The sequence below is a fragment of the Terrapene carolina genome, unplaced genomic scaffold, assembly GCF_002925995.2.
Source record: "Terrapene carolina triunguis isolate 2854851 unplaced genomic scaffold, T_m_triunguis-2.0 Scaffold62, whole genome shotgun sequence".
Classification (NCBI taxonomy): domain Eukaryota; kingdom Metazoa; phylum Chordata; order Testudines; family Emydidae; genus Terrapene; species Terrapene triunguis.
In genome coordinates, this window is record NW_020664413.1 from 50,100,624 (window position 1) to 50,126,836 (window position 26,213).

At 40.4% G+C, this 26,213-nt stretch overlaps 1 protein-coding gene across 1 annotated transcript in view; it reads left to right on the forward strand.

Annotated features, from left to right (window-relative positions):
* MYO1B (myosin IB) overlaps positions 1 to 26,213 on the forward strand; it is a 194,932-nt gene that overhangs the window by 84,952 nt on the left and 83,767 nt on the right. The window contains exons 4-6 of the mRNA XM_026647749.2: positions 5,793 to 5,887; positions 18,448 to 18,552; positions 21,864 to 21,914. Coding sequence (XP_026503534.1) covers positions 5,793 to 5,887; positions 18,448 to 18,552; positions 21,864 to 21,914 — 251 coding nt within the window. The remainder of the gene's footprint in view (positions 1 to 5,792; positions 5,888 to 18,447; positions 18,553 to 21,863; positions 21,915 to 26,213) is intronic.

Consider the following 26,213-nt stretch of genomic DNA (forward strand, 5'->3'; position numbering starts at 1 on the left):
TATTTTCCACTGCATGCATCCGATGAAGTGGGTTTTAGCCCACGAAAGCTTATGCCCAAATAAATTTGTTAGTCTCTAAGGTGCCACAAGTACTCCTCATGCTTTTTGCTGATACAGACTAACACGGCTACCACTCTGAAACCTTGATAAATTACAGTTTACTAATTTATTAATACTTCGGTATTAACATAAAAATATCAAGCAGATTGTTCTCTACATGTGCAAATATAATTAACTGCATATTGTTTACAGTATATCCTGGCAATATGCTTATCAGTGATGGGGTAGAAGAGAAGGATTACAATGGCTGAGTTCCAAGGACAGTGACTAAGTATACGAAAATTGGAAGGCTCAACAAATAGATTTTTTTTTTAAGTAGAGAATGAGTTAGAAGTTACATCCCAAGACAAAGCAATAGGCCTTAACATGAGATCTGAAAAAAATCAGGGATTCAGTTAGGCTCAGAGACATGGAGGCTATTCCAGATGGTGGAGGCAGCTTGGACGGGGAGGATCTGCCACCTGCTGTGGAGAGACAAGGGGACAGAAAACGCTGCTGTTTGATTAACCAAAGGAACATGCTAAGTAACTGCAAACAGGGGAAGAGATAAGGTGGGGGAATTATGAAGACAAACCTTGAGAGGTCAGAAGGATGAGGAAAGAGTAGCTAGTGCTGAGGTGAGAGAAAATCATCAGCTAGTCCATGGTTGTTAACCACATGTAGAAGGGTATTTTACAATTGTGAAAGGGACAGATGCCAGAATGAAAATTATCAAAGAGGTTGTTTTGGGAGTGGTATTTAAACCATGACCATTTTTATTTAAACAATGGCATTTTTCTAGGTTTTGCTGAGAAAGGGAAGATGAGAGATGAGTGTTCATCTTACGAAAACAAGAGCAAAGGAATTTAGAGGGGGGCAGTGGTGGCAATCTTGAGCACTCAGGTACATGGTGAGTGATTATTGCTGCAAAGGGAGCAAAAGTTTGGAGGCAGGAAGAGACAGGATACAGTCATTAAAGGCCAAATTTGGAAAGGTGCGTAAAGTGTGCAGAAAGGTGCCTGTTGGGATTTTAAATCTGGTCCTAAGTGTCTTTTGCTAAAAGGATGGTGTCTGAGAGATTGGAGGGAGGGAAGCAAGGGAAAGTACTATGGATGGGGATCGGAGATAATAGTTGGTGGAGGTGGTTAGTAATCTATTGTAGTTAAAATTGAAAATTCCTTGCAAGTAAAAGTGGAGCATGGAGCTTAGTAAGGGAGTGAAAGTTGTCAGTGCTTTTTGCATTCATGGAAGTAGTCTCAATGTAGTGATTAACTTTCAGATATTTATGTTCTTTAGTTTTATTTCTCTTATTAGCAAGTCCTCAGTGAACATGTACTCCAGCATCAATGGATGTAAAGAAAGCAAAACAAAATATTGGGGTCAAAACAAACGTTTCAAAATCCGTGATAATTCCAGTTTGAAAGTACACAGCCTAAAAACTTGGTGCTATGAAAAGTACTATGGCTGTAGAACAAGGAACGTCGTGATTGATCTAGATATGGGTAGCATTTATGATTCAAATTGTTCCTATACTTAGATCTGAACTAAAGGAGAACTTCAGTAAATACTGTATCCTTGATGTGGTAGGAGAATAACATGGTTGATTTTATATTAAAACTTACAAATGAAAGAAGAGTTTATAATAAAGTGTGGCAAATGACATTGCTGACACACTCATAAAATAATTCAAAACATATGGTTCACAACTGTCTTTTAGCTAAGAACTACAATAAAAATCTATTTAGGTTCTGTAATTATACGGTGGCTCAGAAGAGTGGCATGTGGTTTAGGTTTATAGTCAAATGTTGACATCACTGAGGAGTACACGTTAATGTTAACAAAAGAAAAGGAGAAGTAGAAGGATTATTTGTGATCGTTAAATTATTATAAAAACTAAATTGAGATCTATTTTTACAGAGCATGAGACCATTTTTAATCATTGTTTATAACAAATAGAGGATGTACCTGGAAAAGGGGCAGAGATCTAATTTTTATTACACAGCCAGAAGAAGATAGAAAATATATAAAGTACTCTACAATAATGGTGTATCATTAAATTAGACTTGATGGATGAATCTGTTGTTTTTTTATTTTAAATAAAGATTGATGTTCCAAACTCTGACACAGATGGCACTAATTCTGTGTTTGCAGTGCCACGAATACAGAAAATTCTTTAAAAGGCTTGCTACTAAAACACTTCCTTGCCTATGCCTTCTAGAACTAAATTTGTGGAAGGCATAGCCTGAACTTCAGGGCAAACGTACAACTTGATGAGGGAAGTTTTATTAACTGTGTGTATGAAATGTTTGTCAGTGTAAGTGAACTTGATTTGTCTTGTGTGTCTGGGATATAGTTGTTGATATGCTATTTGAATATTGTATTAAGCTTTCCAGCATTGTATGGTGGTGAGGTTTCCTCAAAAAAAGAAAACATTCCGAATAAACACAAAACATCCCTGGCTGAATTATGCAAGGTCAGGTGATTTGGATAAAAATAACTGTTTTTTCCTCTCTTTTAAATTTCTGTTGGTTGTTTATGACCTTATACTTCAAGTTTCTGTATAGAGAAAGACTTTGTTGCTTGTGAATTGTTCTTCCAAGGTGATTTTTGTGTGTGTGTAAAGACAATCACTAATGCTGTACAATCCATGTAAGGTTAGTGAGAGTGGCATTTCAGCACTAGAGAATTCAGTAGCCTTGTTAGAGGTGAATATGTCACCTTAAAAACATTCAAGATATGAATTAGGAATGTGTTGGTTGCCCTAAAATTGCCGATGAGGCCTCCACACTGGCTCCACACTGTTTTCTGGTGTAATACTGTCAAGCATAGGTGCTGGAACTAAGGGGGCTGGTGATGCTGCTGCACCCCCTGGCTTGAAGTGGTTTCCATTATATATACCGTTTACAGTTTGGTTCAATGGCTCTCAGTACCCCCACTATACAAATTGTTCCAGCTTCCCTGCTGTCAAGTGAGGACAGATGTTTGCAAACGTGGTATTTCAGTAGTAGAAATACCAATTTGTTTGTACTGGGGTGGTATTCTTGGAGCTGATGGATGAGACAGTTTGAAGGACAAACAGCACTGGATTCCATGGCTGGATGGGCTTGGTGAGCTAACCATTCTGTGATTTCACTTAAAAAATTACACTGTAATGTTTCTCTCTAGATGAAAGCTGTCTTCCAGAAGCAAACCCATGGAAACCACAGCTTGTGTTAATATCCCATCTACCCAGGAAGGAGTACTGCGGAAAGGGATCTGGGGGTCATAGTGGATCACAAGCTAAATAAGAGTCAACAGTGTAACACTGTTGCAAAAAAAGCAAACATCATTCTGGGATGTATTAGCAGGAGTATTATAAGCAAGACACGAAAAGTAATTCTTCCGCTCTACTCCACCCTGATTAGGCCTCAACTGGAGTATTGTGTCCAGTTCTGGGCACCACATTTCAGGAAAGATGTGGAGAAAGTTCAGAGAAGAGCAACAAAAATTATTAAAGGTCTAGAAAACATGCCCTATGAGGGAAGATTGAAAAAATTGGGTTTGTTTAGTCTGGAGAAAAAAAGACTGAGAGGGGACATAACAGTTTTCAAGTACATAAAAGGTTGTTACAGGGAGGAGGGATAAAAATTGTTCTTCTTAACCTCTAAAGATAGGACAAGAAGCAATGGGCTTAAATTGCAGCGAGGGCCGTTTAGATTGGACATTAGGAAAAACTTCCTAACTGTCAGAGTAGTTAAGCACTGGAATAAATTGCCTAGGGAGGTTGTGGAATCTCCATCTTTGGGGATTTTTAAGAGCAGGTTGGACAAACGCCTGTTAGGGATGGTCTAGATAATACTGAGTCCTGCCCTGAGTGCAGGGGACTGGACTAGATAACCTCTTGAGGTCCCTTCCAATTCTACAATCTCTTCCCCGCTCCCTCCCTGGACCCCCAGGCCTGAAGGCCTTTGGCCCATTTTGCTGCTTTCCTCATAGATTGCTTTGAAAGGATGTTGCTTAAAATTAACTATGATGAACATATTTGCACAGATAAGCCTAAGAGGCATGTGTTACACTCTCAACTTTGCAAGTGTATCTGCAGCACCTTTAAGGAATATTATTCTGTTCCTGAATTTGTCCTACCAGAGAACCTTGTGAAGTGCTGTTGCTACTGTACTTTGGATGCATAACAATACGGCTGCTGCCAGGAATTGCATCATGGTCTCTCAGCAGCAGTGGAGTCTTTTCTTTGCTACTGTTGTAACATGCTGGCCATATCGCAAATCAACTCTATTTCAATGTTAAACACATTAGAGCTCTCTACTTTCTTGTACTTTAAACAAAATTTCACCTCTAGTTGAATCATTGAGTTCAAATTCTAAAGATGCATGGGTCTCTAGAGCAGTATTAAAAGTTTTAGGAATCTTCTCATCAGTGCCAGATACATCAAGAGGAGTTGGACATTTTTGGTTTGCTGCGGTTAAAGTGGCTAATGCATCAATCTGCTCTTAAATATGAGCTACCAGTTAGCGTCTTGTTTTTGCATCTTGTTGGGCATGGATGTTTCCAAACCATCTTGAGCTGTGATCTTGTCTAATGTTATAAACTAAGCAAGATCAGGCCTAGTTAATACTTGAATGAGATCTTCAGGGAACAACCAGGTGCTGCACGAAATAATGTTGGTGGTACGGTAGATAGCACTCTTAAAAGCACTGTATGATGTGCTGTATACAGTTTCATTGTCAGCCAAAGATCCAAAGTGTCTGACAAACTGCTATGATTTTGTCTCGTTGCCTGTGTGTGTATGTTCCAGTATAGTGGGCCTGAAGTCTCTGCTAGTTGCAGAGAAGATGATGTCAATTCTTAATCTGTTTTTTAGCTCCAAATTATGTAACACCACCCTAAATCTGGTTTCCAAATGTCTGTAATTCAGCTAATCGGAAAACGTGAAAATATGCCGTGCAACGATGACAAGCCATGGACTGATAGTTAATGTTTTAAACATACTCTGTGTACTTTAACCATTCAGATTATATTCATAATATTTTTATAAGATTTTTAGGGGCTTCCCCCACTTTTTTAGAGGGGAAATTGTTTTGGAATATAAAATGTTGTTTTGGGATATAACACAGAGTGGTTTGGAGGAAATTTGCATGAATGAAAGAGTGGAATGGGGAAGTATAAGATCACAGTGGAGATTTGACTGATTTCCTGCCTGAAGCATCTTCCTCTCAGTGGAAGAGCAGAGCACCAACCCCCTCTTGTATGATAGTAGTGATATGAAGAAGATAAATTCTAATTACAAATATAGTTGAAATAACAAGTTGATACAATATCTCATTGCAGTGCTTTGATTGTGGGTTGTAAACTTACGATGTTACTTAACTCTGAAAATACTGGCATTTCTTACTCTGGCAGCTAAATGAATACATACATGGACGGATGTATGTCTGCAAATTATGAAGGCTTTAATGAGTCTCTAAAAGAGTGTGGTGGAGGGAAGTAACTTCTATTTCTTTCCCAGGCCCATTCTATAAGTATTATTATGAAGTAAATCAGTAATCACAAACATCCATGTTAGACTTTATTGGCTCATAGGATTCCAATGAAGCTTCAGTCCTCCATTTATCACTTGGTATAGTGCGTAGAAAGCTACATAGCATTGTTTTAATGCTATCTGAACCTCAAGGACATACAGTATTTTTTTTATATATATATAGTCTCGATGATATTGGCTTATTTCTCTGCTAAATTCATCATCTTTTACTTTACAGATTTTCTCTGTCAGATGAAGCATACAGATCCCTCAGGGACCAGGATAAAGATCAGTGTATTCTTATTACTGGGGAGAGTGGTGCTGGAAAAACAGGTAATATACAGCTTTGTGTTCTCCATGCTCCCCTCCAAAAATATGAGAGGGTGTTAGAGTTGTCTCTTTGCATTTGCTCCACGCTGTAAACTAATTGCATCATGATATGTGCTAATGCAGGTGTGACATTGCATTGAGTGTTGTTGCATACATGCAATTCCATTGTATTGGTGCGATGTCATGATATCTGTGTGCAAAGTCATCCTTTTGGTGATGCTATGTTGCAAAGGTCAAAATAAATTCATGACTCACTTGTCTTGCAGAATACACTCTGTCAAAGTTAGACTCAGGACTCAGTTTGTCAGACCACTCTGTTTTATTAGCACAATGCTCTGCTAATAACACTCAGATAATGTGAGCCCCCTGCAAGATTCAAACAGTCTTATTTATACAGATAAAAGGGTGCGAACTAAACAAAGGGACAGAGAGAGCAAAACTGTAAAATTTGCCTGGGGCACAATATGCATATCCTGCTTCCTTATTAACTCTTATCGATCTAAGGCTAATGCTTCACCAATCGCCCTTAAGTGGAGCAATTGATTAACAGTAAATGTCTGCTTTCCTGACACCTGGATTGCAGCATTTCTCATTTCTACTTAAAGGTACATACGGCATTCTTTAATTCATTCTATTTCTTTAATATAATTCATTTCACTTTCACAATCCCTCCTTTTGGTCAAGCTTACGCAAAGACCAACAATTACTGGGTTCCACATATTAATCGTTCTTTATCTCTTCGTTCATCAGTGATATTTAACATCATCATATTAGCACTCTGTTTTGGGGCAGTCACCTGAGTGGCATGCCTTACACAATTCTGGATACAACAGGAGATTAACTGAAAACATACAAAAATCATTAGGATTCCAAACAGGATAGTCAGGGCTCCCTGAAACAACCAGTTTCCTATGCCAGAGAATTTGAACAGGTTACTTAGTCACTTCCATAAAGAACTCGGCTCTTCATGGGGAAGATATGCGATTTGTTCTAAGTGGCTAGCGCGATCTATTACCTCATTGGTGTCGTCAGGTATAAACACACAACATTCTTTTCCAATGAGAGCACAGGTCCCTCCTTTGGCCGCCAGCACTATGTCCAATGCCTGACGGTTTTGAAGGGCCATCTGTCGGATCGCCCCTGTTTCTTTGGCCAGGGCTCTTAAACTCTCTTCGGTTTCATTTGCCATTATTTCAACTACTGCTTGTAACCTCAAATATAATTCATATCCCCATACCCGGCCCGCCACTCTTTAGTTTTGTTCGAATAATCCCATACACCATTGGCCACAATATGCTGAAGGCAACGGCTTTTTCCCAGATCCAGCCCTGTCCCATTACACACCCAACACCAATGACCTCTTCCCTCCACCACACTTATTCATTTAGATACATTTATTCCCACTGCTTCCCAAGTGTCATTGCTGTTCCATGTTTTGTTAAACGGACGAGGTCCTTCAGTGAGGTCTGGGGAATTGAGTGGGATTGCCAGGACAGGAACACCAGCTTGAGAGTGGGCTGGGATGTGGCTGTAGACCCAGCAATTAGAAATATTAAGGGTCTGCGCTATCCACACTTGCTGCTGGATAAAAGAATTGTCATTGTGGACTCCCCAGACCTTAAGACACCAGCAGCCGAGGAACAGGCACCACCAGAGACGCATGTTGGAGGCAAGGCCCTTCTGGTTCTGACAACCTCAATCGAGGGAACCGCAGTCACGGTTTTACGTCCACCAGGCAGCAGGCGCTAGGCTCACTACTGCTCCTTCTCGGGCCTTGCTTTAGGTCGTTGTCTGCTTCTGGCAACCCTTACGAGAGCGTAGATGGTAAGGTATTGCAGGCTGTTCCTCTACGTCTTCTTCCAGAGTCAAAATTGACTCTGCGCAGTTCTGAGGTGGTGATTGGTTCGCTGGGGAGGGTGTCGTCTTACACTGCGAAGCATGTATCCACGCTGCAATGCCAGATAGTTTAACAGCCGTCTGGATAGTAAGCAGTACCTGATGATTCTTTGATGTCCTTTAAGTCTCTCTACTTCTTTTTCCTTGACTCTGGCTGTAACAATGGCCTTCACACCTTATCTTTTCCTGATGCATATATTCCTCATTCACGCAAACAGATTGAGAATACAAACAGTAGTATTTATATTGAGCAAAAAGGCGTTGCAAATTGAACCTTGCTAAGTTTTACAATCAATAACCAAGACAATCAAATCATATATTAATTCTTCTGGGACATTATAAAATCCTGCTCCTACATAGCCCCCTTTTGACACTAAGATTATTAATCGCCAGTGTCACTTCTTATTTAGTCCACGTAATAGAAAATACTGGGAGGTGATTTGGGCCTGTGGCTCTAGCTTTGCATACATTTGTTTTATCCAACAGCACATTTCAAACATTCCAATTAAACACATACAATTTAAAACTAAAAACAATTAGGGTTAGTAACATTAGTATGCCAGTAGTTGTGGGAGACCATTCAGAAAATATGTTATACCAATGGTAAGCTGTTATGTCTTTCTGCAGTGGCAATTCTTAACATGTTGCCATTTGCATGTATAATATGAATGGTTCAGTTTCCCACATTGCCTTTTTGTTCGTTTTAGGAACTATGTTACCTTTTTACCTTTTGTAAACACAGTACATACATTACATTTACATTTGTCTATTGGAAGGTTGCTAAAACTTTCATTCTTTAAAAACACTTTTCCCCAAGAATTAACACATACACATAGCCCATTATACAGTACTTTGGTCTCATTATTCATTTTATCCCACATACAGGATCCTAGTGAGATGTCTTTACTACAGGGCTTTGGAGCAACAGGCATGGATAAGCATACCTTTATTTGCAGTTTCTTTGTGCTGGCAGTTCTCTTTCCTTTATCAGTTAGGTAATTTGCATCAACACAGGCTTGGCTTTTGGATTCAAAGCCATCAGCAGAGCTCAGAGACTCTGTCTTAAAAGGAACACAATTAACTTTTACCAGAGTTTTGATTACTTTTAACTCTTGCTTCCAAAACACACAGATCTGAAAAAGAAAACACAATCTATTGTGGCTCCTTTGGAGCCCTAATATGATTTTAATTAAGTAGCATGTTTCGTTTGCATTTCTTTTACACCCCTCTATAATATACACTGCACATATCTGCACATTCCTTCTATACTTTAACTTTTAAAACATTAGCCATATTAATTTTTATATAAGGTGTAACTGTTTCTTTTCTTCTTAGAGTTTTATGTACCCTTATCAAAGTGACAGTCTGATTACACAGAGCCATTTTAAGGCTCAGTGTTTCTAACATTGCTTCTTTTTGTTTTGTGCACCTCACCCCTGCTGTTGCTTCAGAGGGGCACTGTCTTTATTCTTTTACTACAGCTCTCATCTGCTATTTTGTTATAAAAACAAACAAAGAAAAAGAATCCAGAATCTCTCCCTATTCTTCTGATTTTGACTGCCGTGCTGCAGCCATGACTTGGTCTTTATTTAAAAACATTTTAAATTTTGTAAAGAATCAGGTTACCCCTTAAGGGTTAAATACCAAATCCCAAAGCCAACCGACACTGATTACCTGTGTCTGGCAAAAAGGTCTGTCAGTTTTGCAACTTTGAATTAAATAATCAAATGGATTTTTAGTGGCATTATAAACAAAACCAAACCAATTTATCTTAAACCTACAAAACAGGAGTTTTACAAACCTCGCATATTTCCACAGACAGACAGATACATACACATTTTCTTTTCCTTAACATCCCTTTTATGCGGCTTTGTTTTTACATAGCTGTACATAGATTACATTACCTTTATACATTTGGGGCAGTTAAGTTCCAATAGAACCCCCCTATGTTCTTTTAGCAAATTTGACTCAATTGTCCATAGTCAAATGATTTCAATCAGATTGTCTCTTTACCTGGATTTTTTACAAACATTCCTTTGGAAAAAGGGGCCCATTTTTCCTTCAGAATGGCTGCAAAGAAACCAAGAATTCTTTTTCTCTTTAACACGGTCCTTTTTAACATTTTCACAAAGTTTAACTGCTTAGTTCTCTCCAGCCTCTGTAGAGTTAACTTTTCACTCTCTTTCCTTAAATCACTTGTTTATCTCCCAAAATGACACCTTTTATTAACTCAGATTTCACCATTTTAAGTATTGTTCCAGGGATTCATGCCTTTTCTTACTCCTGACACTATGCCCTTAGGGCTTCCAACCTGTTTTTCAGTTTCTTTATCTGTTGCTTGCCTGCTTGTCTGGGCCTGATCCTGCTTTTTCCAATGAACCATTTTTGTGAGTGATATTGTGGTTATTTCAAAATTTTTAAAGAAATGTTTAAGGAAAGGGACCAGGAAGGGTGGGGGCTAGTTGAGGAGTCCACCCTCCTTGCTGAATTGGTAGTGGAACACTAAAGAATCAGTTTCTGAGGCAGAAGGGGAACAGAACAAGGGGCTTTTTGTCCTTTTTACAATGAGATGGGAGTATGGAGGGGGTTGGGATCGATCCGGGTTTTTTTGGAGAGCGGGGTAAAGGGGAGTGCTCAGTCTGGTGGTGGGAGAGGAGGCTTTTAATAAAGCTTTTAACTTATTATTTGAATCTTTGAGAGAGGCGAGTTTTGATTTTGTCCACCCACGGTTTGCCTCTTCCCACCACTGCATGAAACAATTAACCTCTCCTTTGGCCAATTTAGTTTTAGGTTGGCCGAGTTTGTCTTTTAAGACGTCCACTCGGTCCTTGTCCCAAGATTCTAACAGTGGCCACTAAGTTTTGGGATCTCCCTGAGTTAGCCTAGACCATTTTTCCAGAAATTTACTGGAGTCCGGACCCTTCCTAAAAATGCCGGCGTTCCTTTAGGGAACTGTCCTGACTTAGACGTCTGGTTACCAATACAGGAGGACTTTACACACACCAATCACACAAGAAGGAAATTCGGGTTCGTCAGAGCAATGCCTGGTGCAACACACAAAAGGAGCCCACGGGCTACTGCCTCAATCGCCCTTGCTTTCACATCAGGGGTTTTACCCAAGGTGCAGCGCGGCTGCGATTGTGCAGATTTCACTCACTCAGACCACGGGGACAGGAACCCCTTGGTCGGCCGATCCCCGGACGGAGACGGCACCCAGACTCAAACACTCCACAGGAAGACGGATAGACACAGAGACAGAACAGTCCTCAGTCTGGACAAAACACAGAAATAATTACCTGACCAGATTCCTGATGTCCGATCCCGGGATCCTTCCAGAACAGAGTGGGAACCAACAGGTTCGATGGTGTAGACTCCACTGTGGTCGTGCGCCCTTCCGTTCAGGAGGAGGACCGCTCGGGTCAAATGCCCAGGTGCCGGCTGCCACGGTCGTCCTACAAAAAACGGTCAGGAATCACACGGCCCCAGTGAAGACGGTTGCCATCTCGGTGGGACCTCCAAATTGTTAAAGTTAGACTCAGGACTCAGTTTGTCAGACCACTCTGTTTTATTAGCACAGCGCTCTGCTAATAACACTCAGATAATGTGAGCCCCCTGCAAGATTCATACAGTCTTATTTATACAGATAAAAGGGTGCGAACTAAACAAAGGGACAGAGAGAGCAAAATTGTAAAATTTGCCTGGGGCACAATATGCATATCCTGCTTCCTTATTAACTCTTATCGATCTAAGGCTAATGCTTCACCAATCGCCCTTAAGTGGAGCAATTGATTAACAGTTAATGTCTGCTTTCCTGATACCTGGATTGCAGCATTTCTCATTTCTACTTAAAGGTACATATGGCATTCTTTAATTCATTCTATTTCTTTAATATAATTCATTTCACTTTCACAACTCCAAGCCCGTGAAAACTGGACCTCCCCTGCCAGTTTGGGATGGGTTGAATCCCTGGAAAGCATTCACTAAAGCCTTTAAATATAGGACTTTTAATTTCTTACACTATTTATATAAAAACACAATGGTGATGGCCTTGGAAATGAAATCTCTCATGCTGTGCTCAGCTACACTTAGTACACTGGCAAGTGTACAAGATAACTGCATGTCTCACAAGCAAAGTTGGAATAATTTTTGAGAAAATTCTCAATTCATTGAAAAGCATGGAATCGTGTGGGGGTAAATGTCACTTTCATAATTGTTCACCTTGAAAGCTCATTTTTAAAAAAATCAGTTGCATTATAGTCTCAAATAGCTCTATTATTAAATTGCTGCTGTGGAAAAGAAACAGCAGGTACAGAACACTTAAATTTGTTTCTACATCATCTGAGCAATTGTTTCTGAAGCCAGGAATACTTACAGTTTATTATGCATCCAGTAAACAAAAATAAAATTGGTGTAACAAAGACTGCATAGAGAGCTTCATTCGGGGGACATAGGGTTGGAAGGGTTTTGCACCTTAGTGTTCTTAATGTGCATTCTCAAAAGTTGTGTACTTTTTTTTTTATTGCCCCTTTTGTGAATCCTGAATGAGAGGCTTGGACATGCTGTAATTCTTTCCTTTGCCAGTTCTGTGATAATGAAGAAGGGTGGTCTACTGAGTAAATAAGCATATTAAAAATAATCTTAAATTCCCTTAACACAAGTTCACTGCATAGTAGTTCAAACTTCATTAATAGTTGAAAGGAATTCTTTAGTGATATATTTTAGCCTCATATGGTTCCTCCAGGGTTATGAGCAATTTAGCAACTAACATGGAATAAATCCACAATTATTTGTAGATTGCATAACAGCAGACATTAGGGGTGACTGAATTACTTGCCTATTCTATACATACATGATGATTCTTATGTGTTCAGTAGCCAAGGTCATTATGGGCATGTTAGAAATACTGAGATGTTCTTTTCTCTTTAAAAACTAAATGGAAAACTACGAGAAGCTATAGTAGAAGTAAAGGTTAGGATTCTGACTAAAGAGAATAGATGCCGAAACTGCATTGCTGCAAATTCTCATGATATTTGTTGTTTTTCTTAAAGCACCTGAAGTCTGGTCATTACCTGAGAACTTTAGCTTTTTGTTATTATTATTATTATTATTATTTAAAGTTTCTAGCCCTTTCGATTGTGGGGAAAAGCTTGAAATCATGAATCCTAAATGTGTGAACACCAGAAGGCAAATAAAAATAATCCCAATCTTATAAATGTCATGATTTTTTGGTGGTCAGAATCTTGACTTCTAAATGTTTGGGGCTGGCAGTATTGAAAGTCTCTGTAATGTGATCAGTTTCTTGGTTTTAGCCTGGAATTTACTTTGACTGTATTATTTCATTTTCTCTTTTGTACCAATTACTGTTTGTGGAGTTGTGCAAGAATATGTCACATGCTGCCAGAAGTGAATATGATGTTATCATGGTTAAAACAGAAGGCTATCCAAGGTTCCGAACAAAATAGTGATTAGATATTGATTTAATGTGCAGTGCTTTATTGGCTCAATGTTGCAGATTAAACCAGATTTTCAAATAAAAGATACTAGGTGATAATTTTCAAAATTTGCATTGTTTTCTCATTCTGATAGCCTTTTCCCCCTGCTCTGGATTTATCCTGATGTCATCAGAAAGTGCACACTTACCCTAAATTACATTACATTCACTTATTTGCTGCTTTAGTTCTTTTTTCACTCAACGCTTGAGTAGCCCTTCTCAAAGAATTTGGACTGTTCAGGGAAATTTGTCAGATCAGATAGCTGAGAAACACTTAAGCATGCAGAGTAGTCTCTTATTTCACTGCTGCACATCAGCCTGATTGTCTCAGCACCATTTGGCGCCTTTGATCCATGGTAAAAATCTTCTATTTCTTCACAACTACTGTCCAGTTTAAAACTAGCTGTGGTCCTTTAGGGAATGCCGCCAACAAAAAATCACACTTGTCTCAGAAATTTCTTACCTGCTGTTTCAAGTGGATCATTTTGGACTACAATAACTGGAAGAGATTAGAGAGAATATTTCTTTGTTTATTTTGTGCTTTCAGCAGTACTTTGTGTGTAACCAGTTTCATAGCTTTCCCCTGTTGTTTTTGTGAAGGTCTAACCCAACAAGGCAGGGAGAAAAACTGATTGGCTGAGGAGATTTGGGAGGCAAGCGTAAAACCTGAAACAGCTCTTAACTTGTTGGGTTTTAAAACTGGCCAGATAAAAAAAAGGGACACAATCATTTGTAATGCCCTGCTATTGGCTTCATACCATACAGAATGGGTGCTTTGTAAACAGAGAGATACACAGTACTTTATTCGCCACAGAAAGGCCTGCAATTTTTCCTTTTCTTGTCTCCATTCCCCTTCTACTGCTCCACTGAAAATTGCTCCTTCAGCACTGAGGGATCTTTGTTGTGGAGGATGGGCATGAGGCTCCAACTCATCCTACCTCATCCAATCACTAGTCCGGCTGCCAAAAACTCTTCTTCACCCAGAAAGATTGCAAGCATTCCACCCACCCAACTCACTGGGGAGGGAAACTTCCATGTAGAAACAGAACATCATTCCACTTAACACCTGAGCTAGGGTTGCCTAGGATTGTCCTGGAGTCTCCAGGAATTAAAAAATAATCTTTAATTAAAGATTGTCATGTGATGAAACCTCCAGGAACACATCCAACCAAAATTGGCAACCCTAACCTGAGCATGCGTTCAGACTGCAAATCTAGATTTAAATCAGCATTTATCCCTTAGCTCAACAGCCACTGCTGCTCACACATTTTCTATGACAGATTCATATTACTGCATTTAAGTCAACTCTTTAAATCAGCCTCTCTTTATTTTTTGGGGAAAATAATTGTAGTTTAATTAACCGATTGCTTTCACCTCCAATATGGTTACCCTTTCCGATGTATAAAAGGTATTAATATGAAGTTGACGTGTAGCATTGAAAAAATTTGTTCAACTTTTGCTAAAAAAAAAAAAAAAATCACTTGATGCTCATATCTTCTTTTAGTTTTGGTTAAGATTTGGAGAATGATTATGCTGATATTATTAGATCTATCAGAAGCCTTTCATACCATTGACCATGAGGTGGTGTCAACTGTCTTGTACACTTGAGTGTATGTAGGCAGGATTGTGTTGAAGATGTTTTGTCCTTTCTGAGATCTCTGTGAGAAGAATATTTGCTCTGGCGGCCTTCTCATGGGTTTCCCCAAGGTGTGGAAATATTCTTGGTTTTGTGGATTGCGTTTTCTTGTACAAAGAGGATGTCTTGCTACTGCTATTTTGTCCTATAATTTCTAATCTGTCAAAGGTACCTGGAGACTTGCACAGGTTTTTCTCATATGTTGAAATTGAAATAAAGTAAAAGTTTGGATGTATATCCAAAATTATCGAGACTTCTTTGGCTAGAAAGCTGCTTGGGAGTCTCATTATATTTCTGGTACATATTGGGCTGAGGCAGACTGGAATAAGAGACCAAGAGAATAGCTTTTCATGTATTTTGATACTAGCATGTACATTTTTAAAAATATACTTGAATTTTGTTGACCATCAAAGATTCAATTCAGTTCTTACTTTTGCTCTAATTTGTTTGCCTGTCCGTACATCAGGTGTAATAGGGAAGATACTCAGGAAAATCAACGAGGAGTCCTTGTGACACCTTAGAGACTAACAAATTTATTTGGGCATAAGCTTTCATGGGCTATAACCCACTTCATCAGATGCATGGAGTGAAAAATACAGTAGGCAGGTATAAATATACAGCATGTGAAAAGATGGGAGTTGCCTTACCAAGTGGTGGTGGTGGTGGTGGTGGGGGGGGGGGGCAATGCTAACGAGGCCAATTCAGTCAGGGTGGATGTGGCCCATTCCCAACAGCTGACAAGAAGGTGTGAGTATCAACAGAGGGAAAATTACTTTTTGTAGTGACCCAGCCACTCCCAGTCTTTATTCAGGCCTAATTTGATGGTGTCAAGATTGCAAATTAATTCAAGTTCTGCAATTTCTCGTTGAAGTTTGTTTTTGAAGTTTTTTTTGTTGAAGAATGGCCACTTTTAAGTCTGATATTGAGTGTCCAGGGAGATTGAAGTGCTTTCCTACTGGTTACAATTCTTGATGCCTGATTTGTGTCCATTTATTCTTTCGTGTAGAGACTGTCCGGTTTGGTCAATGTACATGGCAGAGGGGCATTGCTGGCACTTGATGGCATATATCACATTGGTAGATGTGCAGGTGAACGAGCCCCTGATGGTGTGGCTGATGTGGTTAGGTCCAATGATGGTGTCCCTTGAATAGATATGTGGACAGAGTTGGCAATGAGGTTTGTTGCAGGGATTGGTTCCTGGGTTAGTGTTTCTGTTGTGTGGTGTGTAGTTGCTAGTGAGTATTTGCTTTAGGTTGGGGGGCTGTCTGTAAGCGAGGACTGGCCTGTCTCCCAAGGTCTGTGAGAGTGAGGGATCATTCTCCAGGATAGGTTTTAGATCCTTGATGATGCGCTGGAGAGGTTTTAGTTGGGGGCTGTAGGTGATGGCTAGTGGCGTTCTGTTACTGTCTTTGTTGGGCCTGTCTAGTAGGTGACTTCTGAGTACCGTTCTGGCTCTGTTAATCTGTTTCTTCACTTCCCCAGGTGGGTATAAAGACTGGGAGTGGCTGGGTCACTTCAAAAAGCAATTTTTCCCTCTGTTGATACTCACACCTTCTCGTCAACTGTTGGGAAAGGGCCACATCCACTATGATTGAATTGGCCTCGTTAGCACTGACCTCCCCCCCCCCCCGATAAGGCAACTCCCATCTTTCATGTGCTGTATATTTATACCTGCCTACTGTATTTTTCACTCCATGCATCTGATGAAGTGGGTTATAGCCCACGAAAGCTTATGCCCAAATAAATTTGTTAGGCGCTAAGGTGCCACAAGGACTCCTGGTTGTTTATTCTGAGACAGGCTAACACGGCTACCCCTCTGAAACCTGTCGCTCAGGAAAATGGAGCTTTTTGTGGAGTGTTTATAAGGAGGAAATGGCCCTGCTCTTTCTTAGCCTATTTAAAATACTCCAAATAGCCCCCAAATCCTGAAGAATTTTGTGAATGATCTTATTTTTACATCTCTATATCTTGAAATATTACGTGTTTGCGAAGCTTTGTTAAGGCAATCTGCGGCAGAGGCAGACTGTGTGACTGTCTGTGTGCTAGAGTCTTGCTCCCGTGCCGCAGAGGCTGGGGTGATGGCAATTGCTCTCCTCTCCCTCTGGAGTAGCAGCCTGTGCGCCCCCTCCCCCACTTTCCCCATCATCCCCCCCTCTCAGTACTTTCCAGTGTTGCTGTGGTATTGTCAGGGTTGGCCAGAGTTGTAGGTGACACCTTCTTGAAAGAGCTATTGTTTCCGGCTGTTGGTGGACTGGGGTAGGCATCACTGCATTGCTTTGACTTGGGTTCCATTTTCAAGCTTTTCTTTGCAATGGTGAGGGCTGAGAACCTTTGTAAAAATGAAAGCTGAGATTCTGCTGAACTCATGTGACTCCAGGAGATGAGGACCTGGGCATAGGCCTGCCATACCTATCTGTGTCTGTTTGTTGAATTCAACTTAGGGACAGAAACAGCCAGTTAATACTAAGCAAATTTTGCTTAAACGGAAGAGAATCAAAATTCAAGGAATAACCGTTTGTTTGTTTGTTTGTTTGTTCTTTGCTGAAATCAGACCCGTAAATATGTACCAGATCTTTGAAAGGATAAAGTAAATGAGTTTTTATTATCATTGTATTGATTTGAGTGGGATTCCAGCTGTTAGTAATTATGTTGTATTTAAAGTTGTATTAATGCATATCCTGTGAGTTACCACAAATTGGGCAGTCTTGCATCATATTAAACACTGCATACCTTGTTTTAAACCTTACTTGCTCATCTCCTGTCACAGCTGCTCTCTGTGCTAAACAATATTATCATAAGATCCAGACTGTTTGTTTTATGTAATCTTTACTAATATTATCTGGACGGGTCATTGACACTGATTTGATGTTTACATAACTGGGATTTTAACAATTTCAGAACTTGTTTAAACTTATGTTAAAATTAACACAGTGAAATTATTTCATTGACTAAATTAATGGTTTGTATTCTGTAATCTGTTTTAAAATAGACTGCATTAATTACTTATTTAGACTTTTTAGCTACAGTTATGTGACGTGTGTATGTGTGTGTGTGTGATTTTCTATATAATATGCAAAAGCCAAATAAATCTACTAAATCTAATTACAGATAGATTGATTTAGTAGTTTTATTTGGCTTTTGCATTTTGCAATGTTAAGGCCCGTTGTTCGTAGCCTGACATGTTACAGATGAATTTTCATACTGTTAGCTTGTTGAGTCACTTTTACTCAAGCTGAATGGAAAAGGACCTATATATGCTTGATTCACTAGTGTTCCTAATCGTTTTGCTTGGGTCCTAAATATTCCAGGCCATTGAAATCAATAGGTCTCTGTGTGCACACAGGGGTCTGAGTGCATGGGCCTCATCACAGCATCAGGGCCTGAGTAGTATCAAGACGATACAGATATGTGGAGGAAGATTGGGGTCTTTAACTCCTGCTGGAATGGTAAAAATGTAAAGAAATACAAGCCTCCATAATAAATAAACTATTTATGCCAGTTTTTGGGACTATTTCTCACTTTTTAATCCACACTCCACAGAGGCCAGCAAGCTTGTCATGTCTTATGTAGCAGCTGTTTGTGGAAAAGGAGCAGAAGTTAATCAAGTAAAAGAACAACTTTTACAGTCAAATCCAGTGCTTGAAGGTAAGAATCTAATAATGTGTGTAAAAAATACATTGCTTCCTGTACTGCATCACCCTACCAGGTCAGCTGGTTTTGTAAATGGAATCTATCACTAGTGCAAAGATTTGAACCATTAATATTTACAGTATCCAAAACCATAGTTGATGCTTTATAGGATTCCAGAAGTAAGGCCTTACAATTATTCAGCTGTGGAAGGTTCTTTTTAAACAGAACTGTTTTTGTTTAAATTGACTCCTTATTGGCAAGACTGAAAGAGTGGGTTTTTAGGAGGGAAGAAAATGAGGAGGATGTCACCGTTTCTTGGCTAATTGCCCTTTTGTTCCCTCCTGATCTCTTTGAGTGAATTAGGGTTACCATATTTCCACAATCAAAAAAGAGGACACTGGGGGGTGGGGGGAGGAGCCCCGCTCTAGCCCTGCCCCTGCCCTGCACCGCCCCCATCCACTCCCTCCCACTTCCCACCCCCTGACTGCCCCCCTCAGAACCCCCAACCCCCGCTGCTCCTTGTCCCCTGACTGCCCCCTCCTGGGACCCCTGCCACTAACTGCCCCCTAGGACTCCACCCCCTATCTAAGCCTCCCTGCTTCTTGTCCCCTGACTGCCCCCTCCTGAGAACCCCCCACCCTAACTGCCCCCCTAGGACCCTACCTGTCCCCTGACTGCCCCAACCCTTATCCACACCCCCACCCCATATTAACACCCCCGCCCCCAGACAGACCCCCGGGACTCCCATGCCCTATCCAACTGCTCCCCACCCCCTGACAGGACCCCCAGAACTCATGACCCATCCAACCCCCTTTGCTCCCTGCCTGCCTTGACCCCTCTCCACACCCCTGCCCCCCTGACAGCCCCTCCCGAACTCCCAACCCATCCAAACCCCCCTCCCTGTCCCCTGACCAGGGCCGGCTTTAGCAAGAGCCCAGGAATCAGGCTGCACTCCGGCCGGAGCTCTGGCCGAGGTTGTGGCGCTTGGGGCCGGGCTGGGGTTGGCCGGGGCCGGAGGGATCCGCTCGGCCGGAGCCGGACTGGGCCGCGCCGCGCCTCCCCGGAGCCCCCCTGCCCCAGCTTACCTGCTGCTGCCCGCCTGCCCCTGCTTGTTTTCAGACTTCCGTGAACATCTGATTCGCGGGAAGCAGGGGAGGAGCAGGGGGGCGGAGCGTTCAGAGGAGGGGGAAGTGAGCTGAGGGAGGGGTGAACAGCTGTGGGGCCGGGCGGCTTGCTAAGGCTGCAGGGGATGGGGGGAGCCGGGAAAGGGCTTTGGCTGCCGAGCAGCGCTTGGTAGCCGCTTTTCGGTCTGTAAATAGCCGACCGGGGGGAAATCCCAGACATTTTTAGATTTTTAGAAATCCCCCCCTGATGGCTATTTAAAGAATGAAAAGCCGGACATGTCCGGGGAAATCCGGACGTATGGTAGCCCTAGAGTGAATGCTGTCTCAGGCATCTAACTGTCACCTGTCTCAGCATGCTAGTTTCCCACTCTCAGACCAGGTCTTGGGCTGCAGTCTGCTGTGATCAGCCATGATTATCTCAGTAGATCTAAGTACCTTGGGTTCAGTATCTGCAGTTTGTTTCCGTTAGGGAGCTATGGGAGTGGTTTGGGTTCAGTATCTGCAGTTTGTTTCCGTTAGGGAGCTATGGGAGTGGTAATGAGTGACCAAACAGCCTTCATAAAGCCAAGTATTTATTTAAAAGAAAACGATTTTAGACAGGGTGGATTTGATTTAAATCACTAGTCAGGAAGACTCGATTTAATCATGGATTTCTACATAAAAGTGCATTCTTGTTGGTTGTTATAACCTTAATACATATTCTTCACAACTCAGACAGATGTAGGTTTCATTTTTAGAAGGTACACACCAGACATTTTTTAAGTGATTTATTTTGAAAACTTTTCAATTTAGTTTTACAGCTATATCAGAAAATGAATGATTGTTTGGTTATTTCATTTACCAAAGGTAATTGAAACAGATATTTATGAAGCCATTGGGAGGTGAACTATCTCCAATTCAACAGGTTAATCATTAATATTTGGAGGATTTTCTTGCCATGCTGTATTAGGAGGAGAACATCACCAGACAGACATTTAAATTGTTTTATTTAACTAAAACAGCAACATTATGTATTCTGGATATTTTTCTTTAACAGATAAACATATAATATTTTAACAAAACAAGCAACACGTCTCATGGTGTTGTTTCATTTAGGCAACCAGGCCTTGCATTTCTTTGTTGTACTGTTTGCATTTTGCATGCATGCCTGTCTTGTCCACATGTCTTGTCCTTCATTAAAATATTCCCAAACTGGGTCTCTTTTACGGCCTGCTGCCATTATAAGTTTTCCCTTCTAGTGAGAGAACGGTATGGTAGATCTCAAATCAATGAAGGCTACACTCAGAAAGACCTCAAGACTTCTGGAATATGCTGCTCAAATGGTTTCACTTTTGTTTCTACTGCCTGTCCCAGTCTACTTCTCCTTGTCCAGATCTATTCTGCCCCCAACAATCCTCTGTTCATTCAACTTTTTGAAACTTTGCACTGCTAATGTAAATTAACATGAGAAACAATGAATTTAGGAGAAAACTGTCTCAAACACTTTATAATGGAACATTTGTCTTTAGTTCTGTGCATGGTTATAAATGAGTCTTGTGTGTAGCACTGTATTTAATTATATGGTTGTTAAAAAAGTGACTTATTGCACTGTATAAAGTTTTTTTTTTAAACAATTCTGCCACTTTTAACCCTGGCCTTCGAGAGCAACAAACTCTGTCTTTTGGCTCCAGTTCTTTGACCCAGAATAGTCTCTCCATGCAAATTTGTTAAAGCTGAGAAATGTATATTTTTCCACTCAGTGTCAACTTTACTTGAGTACTGAAAATATAGATATATATTTTGTGACAAGTAGCTGAAAGCCTTCTGCAATGAGCATGAGCACTGTATTTCATAATAGCGAGGGGCATACTCCCATTTGACAAACACAGCTTTACAGGATGAAAACTAATTCCTTAACTTGCCCTACAGTTTATTTTGAGTTCATGTTGCATGCACGTTGTAAGCTGGTAGTTGCCAGGCATAGTTCAAAACCACGTTGAACGTAATGTTGGGAACGTTTTTTTCTTCACTTCTAACTTAACTGATTTTCATAAACCCATCTTCAGCAACTGATAATGATGTCTCAAACACAGGACTGTGCTTTGTTTTCCATAAGGCATCAATTTGTTTATTTTTGTTTTTGCATAACATACAGTCATGACTTGTTTTTAGTATTTAAATGTTTTTGCCATGTTTCATTTATTTTTTCTTCTTTCCTACCAGCTTTTGGAAATGCCAAAACTGTAAGAAATGACAACTCTTCTAGATTTGTGAGTATATGTACAAGGCACAGAAGATCATACATATAGTGTAAAGGAAATAATTCCTATCAAAGTTTAGAGTGTGATAGATTTTTATGTAGTTACAGAAGCCTGGGCAGTATCGTGCGTGTCTGGAGCAGATGTTCTAATAGGCATTATTGCTCATCTGCAGTATATTTTTTAAAATCTGTCTTAATTAAGAAAACATTTAAGTGGACTGTGTCAACTTGTTCCAACCCAAATTTTGTCATGTCTTGAAATTCTTAGCATCTATTGGTATTTTCTTAAATTATGTCATCAGACCTTCTCCTTAACACGGGACATAGAATTTCTCTGAGCCAATGTAAATCCTTCCCTTACTGCTTCACAGCAAGCATTTAAAACTTACTCCAGCACTAGCTGGTTCTCTAGAATGCAGCGGTTTGTAGCTGTGGAGGTTAATCCCTATTCTGAGGAGGAAATGAGTCCATCAGTCACTTCCCAGATTTTCTCAGGCATTTGTAGCATGTGAGTAACCCATGTGGCACTGTCTAGCTTACTTATAGAATCAAGCTGTACGCCAGGAGGCAAAGGGCCTCTTTAAAATCCCACCTGACAGGTGGGTACGTACTTGGGCAGCTAGCCTGAGTGGCTCCCTGTGCTGCCATGGCCACACTGCCATTTTTAGCACACTAGCTTAATCAGAATTACTGCGTGTCTTTCTACCTGTACTGGGAAGCACCCTTCTAGCTGCTGTGTAAATATAACCAGACATCCAAAAAACATCCTTTTTGTCAGGGATAGGAGGCCTCATCCCAACACTGTAGGTTTCTGTAAACTCAACCTGCCCCGTGGAGAATGGCACTTAGCTCTCATGCTCCCTAATTACCTGCATGCATGCAGGAGAGTCATTTCATTCTAGAGCTAGGCTAACTCTCGCTTGGTTAGTGGCTTTGAGCAGAAGCAGAGGGTTCACTTGGATAAGGGATCTTTCTCCACCTGCACCTTTCACCTCTGGAACTGTTTAAATATACTGAGTATTAAAAGACCAGCATTTCTTCTGAATACTTTAAACTACCCCACACCCACCATAGGACTTGCACAGCCGAGGAAACTGAGATACTTTCTGTAGATCAGACCTGTAAACAGCAATGACTCTTTTTCAGAGTTGTTGTTATTCCTGTTATATAATTGATCTTCCTAGTGAGTAGATGAAAAGACAGTTAGATTATGTAGAAAGAGATGTATAGTAGTCATATTGATGACAATGTGAGTAATTATAATTAGCTCTACAATTATTTTTGCATAAACAGTGTAGGTTTTTAATGTGTTAATTTAAAGATTCCATGTTTGTCGTATCTTACTGCCTTATTCAGTAGGAGACAAAAAATGGGATGGGGAGACATGGAAAAGATGAGTTTGATACTGAACTGTGGCACAACAAAGGATTGTTTAAAGACTTTTTGTTCTTGTATCTATAAGTGGAAATTGTTCGTCCATCCAGACTCCTTCCAAAGTAAGCGGAAGGTTCACCCCTGTATGTAGGGAGGAACTTGGTTCTCTTGCCTGCTTATGTTCCTAAAGACGAAGTCAGGTTCTATTCCTTTGTTTGCCCAAGGCAAATAATATTAATGAAGGATTAAAAGATTTTTTTTAAAATCATCTTCAGCATTAAGGGAGGGCAAGTATACTTTTGCAAGCATTGGTAAGTTTTCATGACATTTTTACAAGGCTGAACTTGAATTCCAAAAGGAGAGAGGGTGTTGGACCACCTTTCTTTTTCATCTTACATTAAAAGCTTTTCTTGTAAGAAATTAATGACCGTGTCGTTTGAAAGGAAAACATTTTTGACATAGCACTACTTATGAAACCAGCCACATTGCTCTGGGATGTACAGTATTTAATGTTTCATTTCACCCAGTAGAAACTTTCACCTATCCCTTCTGAATAATTGCTTAATTCATGATTAGTTGTAATCCCTGTTCTAAAAATGCATTTAGTCTCCTCATAAGAGTTTTCATTGCTTTCTGACTTTAACATAAAATTAGACTGAAAACCAAAATACGCAAGAGAGAGCTAAATTTGAGAGTTGCCACTTATCTGGCTGGACGAAACATAATTATACCTCAGCTAGATTTGATGCTATTCCCGACACAGTTGGCTGCCTAAATGGTCATGTGACAAGGAACATTGTGCTATTTAGCAAGTTAATCACTGCATGATATCATCTCCCCTCTTTCCTTTTTTTTAACTCTGCATCTTTAATTCAGATTCATTTTGCAGGCATGAAGTTTCTACATGTGTTTACTCTTCAGTTTTGCTACGAACACCATGTTAGCTATTCTGGTTTTCTGTTAGTGGATTTGTACTCTGCAAGTTAATACCTTGTTAAGGAAAGATTTCAGCATAAAATCAAATGTGAAACTGTATAGGAACTGGCAATAAATATAATTGCTACTAATAAGCTGGAACTAAATGTTTGGAGGTCCCAAAAGACTGACCACCCATCCCCAAATTTCTCTTAAGGGCTGAAAGTAGAAAGCCACAAAGAGGGTATGTGTACACAGCAGTGTAAGCCCAGGGTTCAAACTCAGCCTAATCCCTCTTCCCTCTACACACAAAATCGTGCTAATCAAGGGCTTGGACCCAGGGTGCCAGGACGCAGCCTTCAAGCCCAGTTGCTTTGCGTTGTAGACACAACCCCACTGAACTAGTGCTCAGGGTGTCTGCTGAAAGTATCCCGCAATTCCATGGGCCGACTTTGAATATGGGTTCAAATGCATTAGAATATCTTTATTGCTTTAAATTGGGCCCCAAAGTTGATTAGGATGGTACATTCATACTGTGGTCCTCCACCTGAATAGAACTTAGGGATGCAGTCTGGCTGGAGAGCTGCTTTTGTCAGGGAAAGGCCTTCCCCCCCCAAACTCTTGCTCAGTAGCTGGTGAGAGATTATTATGCTGCTTCCACGCAGCTGAGTCTGCTCTGACTGCTCCTCTGATTGACCCTGTTTGTTTTTCTGAATTGGACAGAATAGAGTGTTTTTATCGCAGGCACTGTAGGCTCTAGAGTGTCGTAAGATGTTCCAGGAGTGAGGCAAGGTCCAAGGTTTAGGGGATATTGGAGTATTTGGGGTAGGGAAGGAAAGGTGCCTGAAAGGTGGTGTGGAGACCAAAACAAGGAGTAAAAGTGGATGAAACCAGGAAGGTGGAGGGGAAGAAGAAACGGCAAGGAGATAGGAAGGTGTAGAAGGTTGAATTTGGGAGATCAGGAATATGAAGGGGGGAGAGAGTACAACCAGTTGTCTTTCTCTCTTCAGACCTTGCTTTTAAATCCAGAGCTAAAATAATCTTTGGGGAACATACTCGTGGCCCAGTAATTGGAAAATTGGAATTGTGGTAATTCTCTGATTTAATTACTTAAAAAACTTAATGTAATTTTGAAAAAAGCCCGAATTTACCAGTTCCAAATTAATTTTTCAAACAAGAAAATACAAGTACTTTCCTGTGTTGTCTGTGACACGGCTGCCAACATTGCGAAAAAAATTACTTGTTACTGTTTAGCTAGACACTTAATAAGCCAATCCTGACAAATTTCACCCTGTAAATTAGAATGTATCTTTAAGGCAATGCTTAAGGAGTGTAATATGATACTCAATTTTATGTTGCTCTGTGATGGAAAAAGTCGTCCTAAGTAAAATGAGTGGAAATGTGTAAACACAAGACCTTCCTTTTAAACTCATTGGCTCCATTAAGTAAGCACTGGGGGGAGGTGAAACAGAATAATCCATTATACGGGAATGTATTTGGAGTTTGTTTGAATTATTGCCAAAATGCATTATCCTTGAACTGTTTGCCCGTGAGCTGTACTGTTGTTGACTTCATAAACAATAAAGGTCCGTTGCTTGCTGTTGAAAGTAACTGTTACTAAATTGAACACCTGTCACATAAATTAAAATAACGCACAGAATGAAATGATCTTCTGTGATGTGGAAAAGTCAAACAGAAGTCAAGGAAAAGGGACTACACTTGTACTGCTGAAAGTTAAATTGAGTCTGCGGTAACAGGCTGCTCAAATCTTTGCCCCAAACATCTGAGTGACGAGGCAGACAATTTAGTGGGAAAAGGCTGTAGCTTTATTAAGGCAAGAAATTCATATAACACATCAGCAACTACAGCCTATCCTACCCCTCAGTAATCCCAAATGAATGTAATACCCTATGAGTGCTCTGATCCACACTCCTGGAAGAACCCACTCCCAGAATGAGTTCTGTTCTTAACAGTATAATTCATAGATTCTAGGACTGGAAGGGACCTCGAGAGGTCATCGAGTC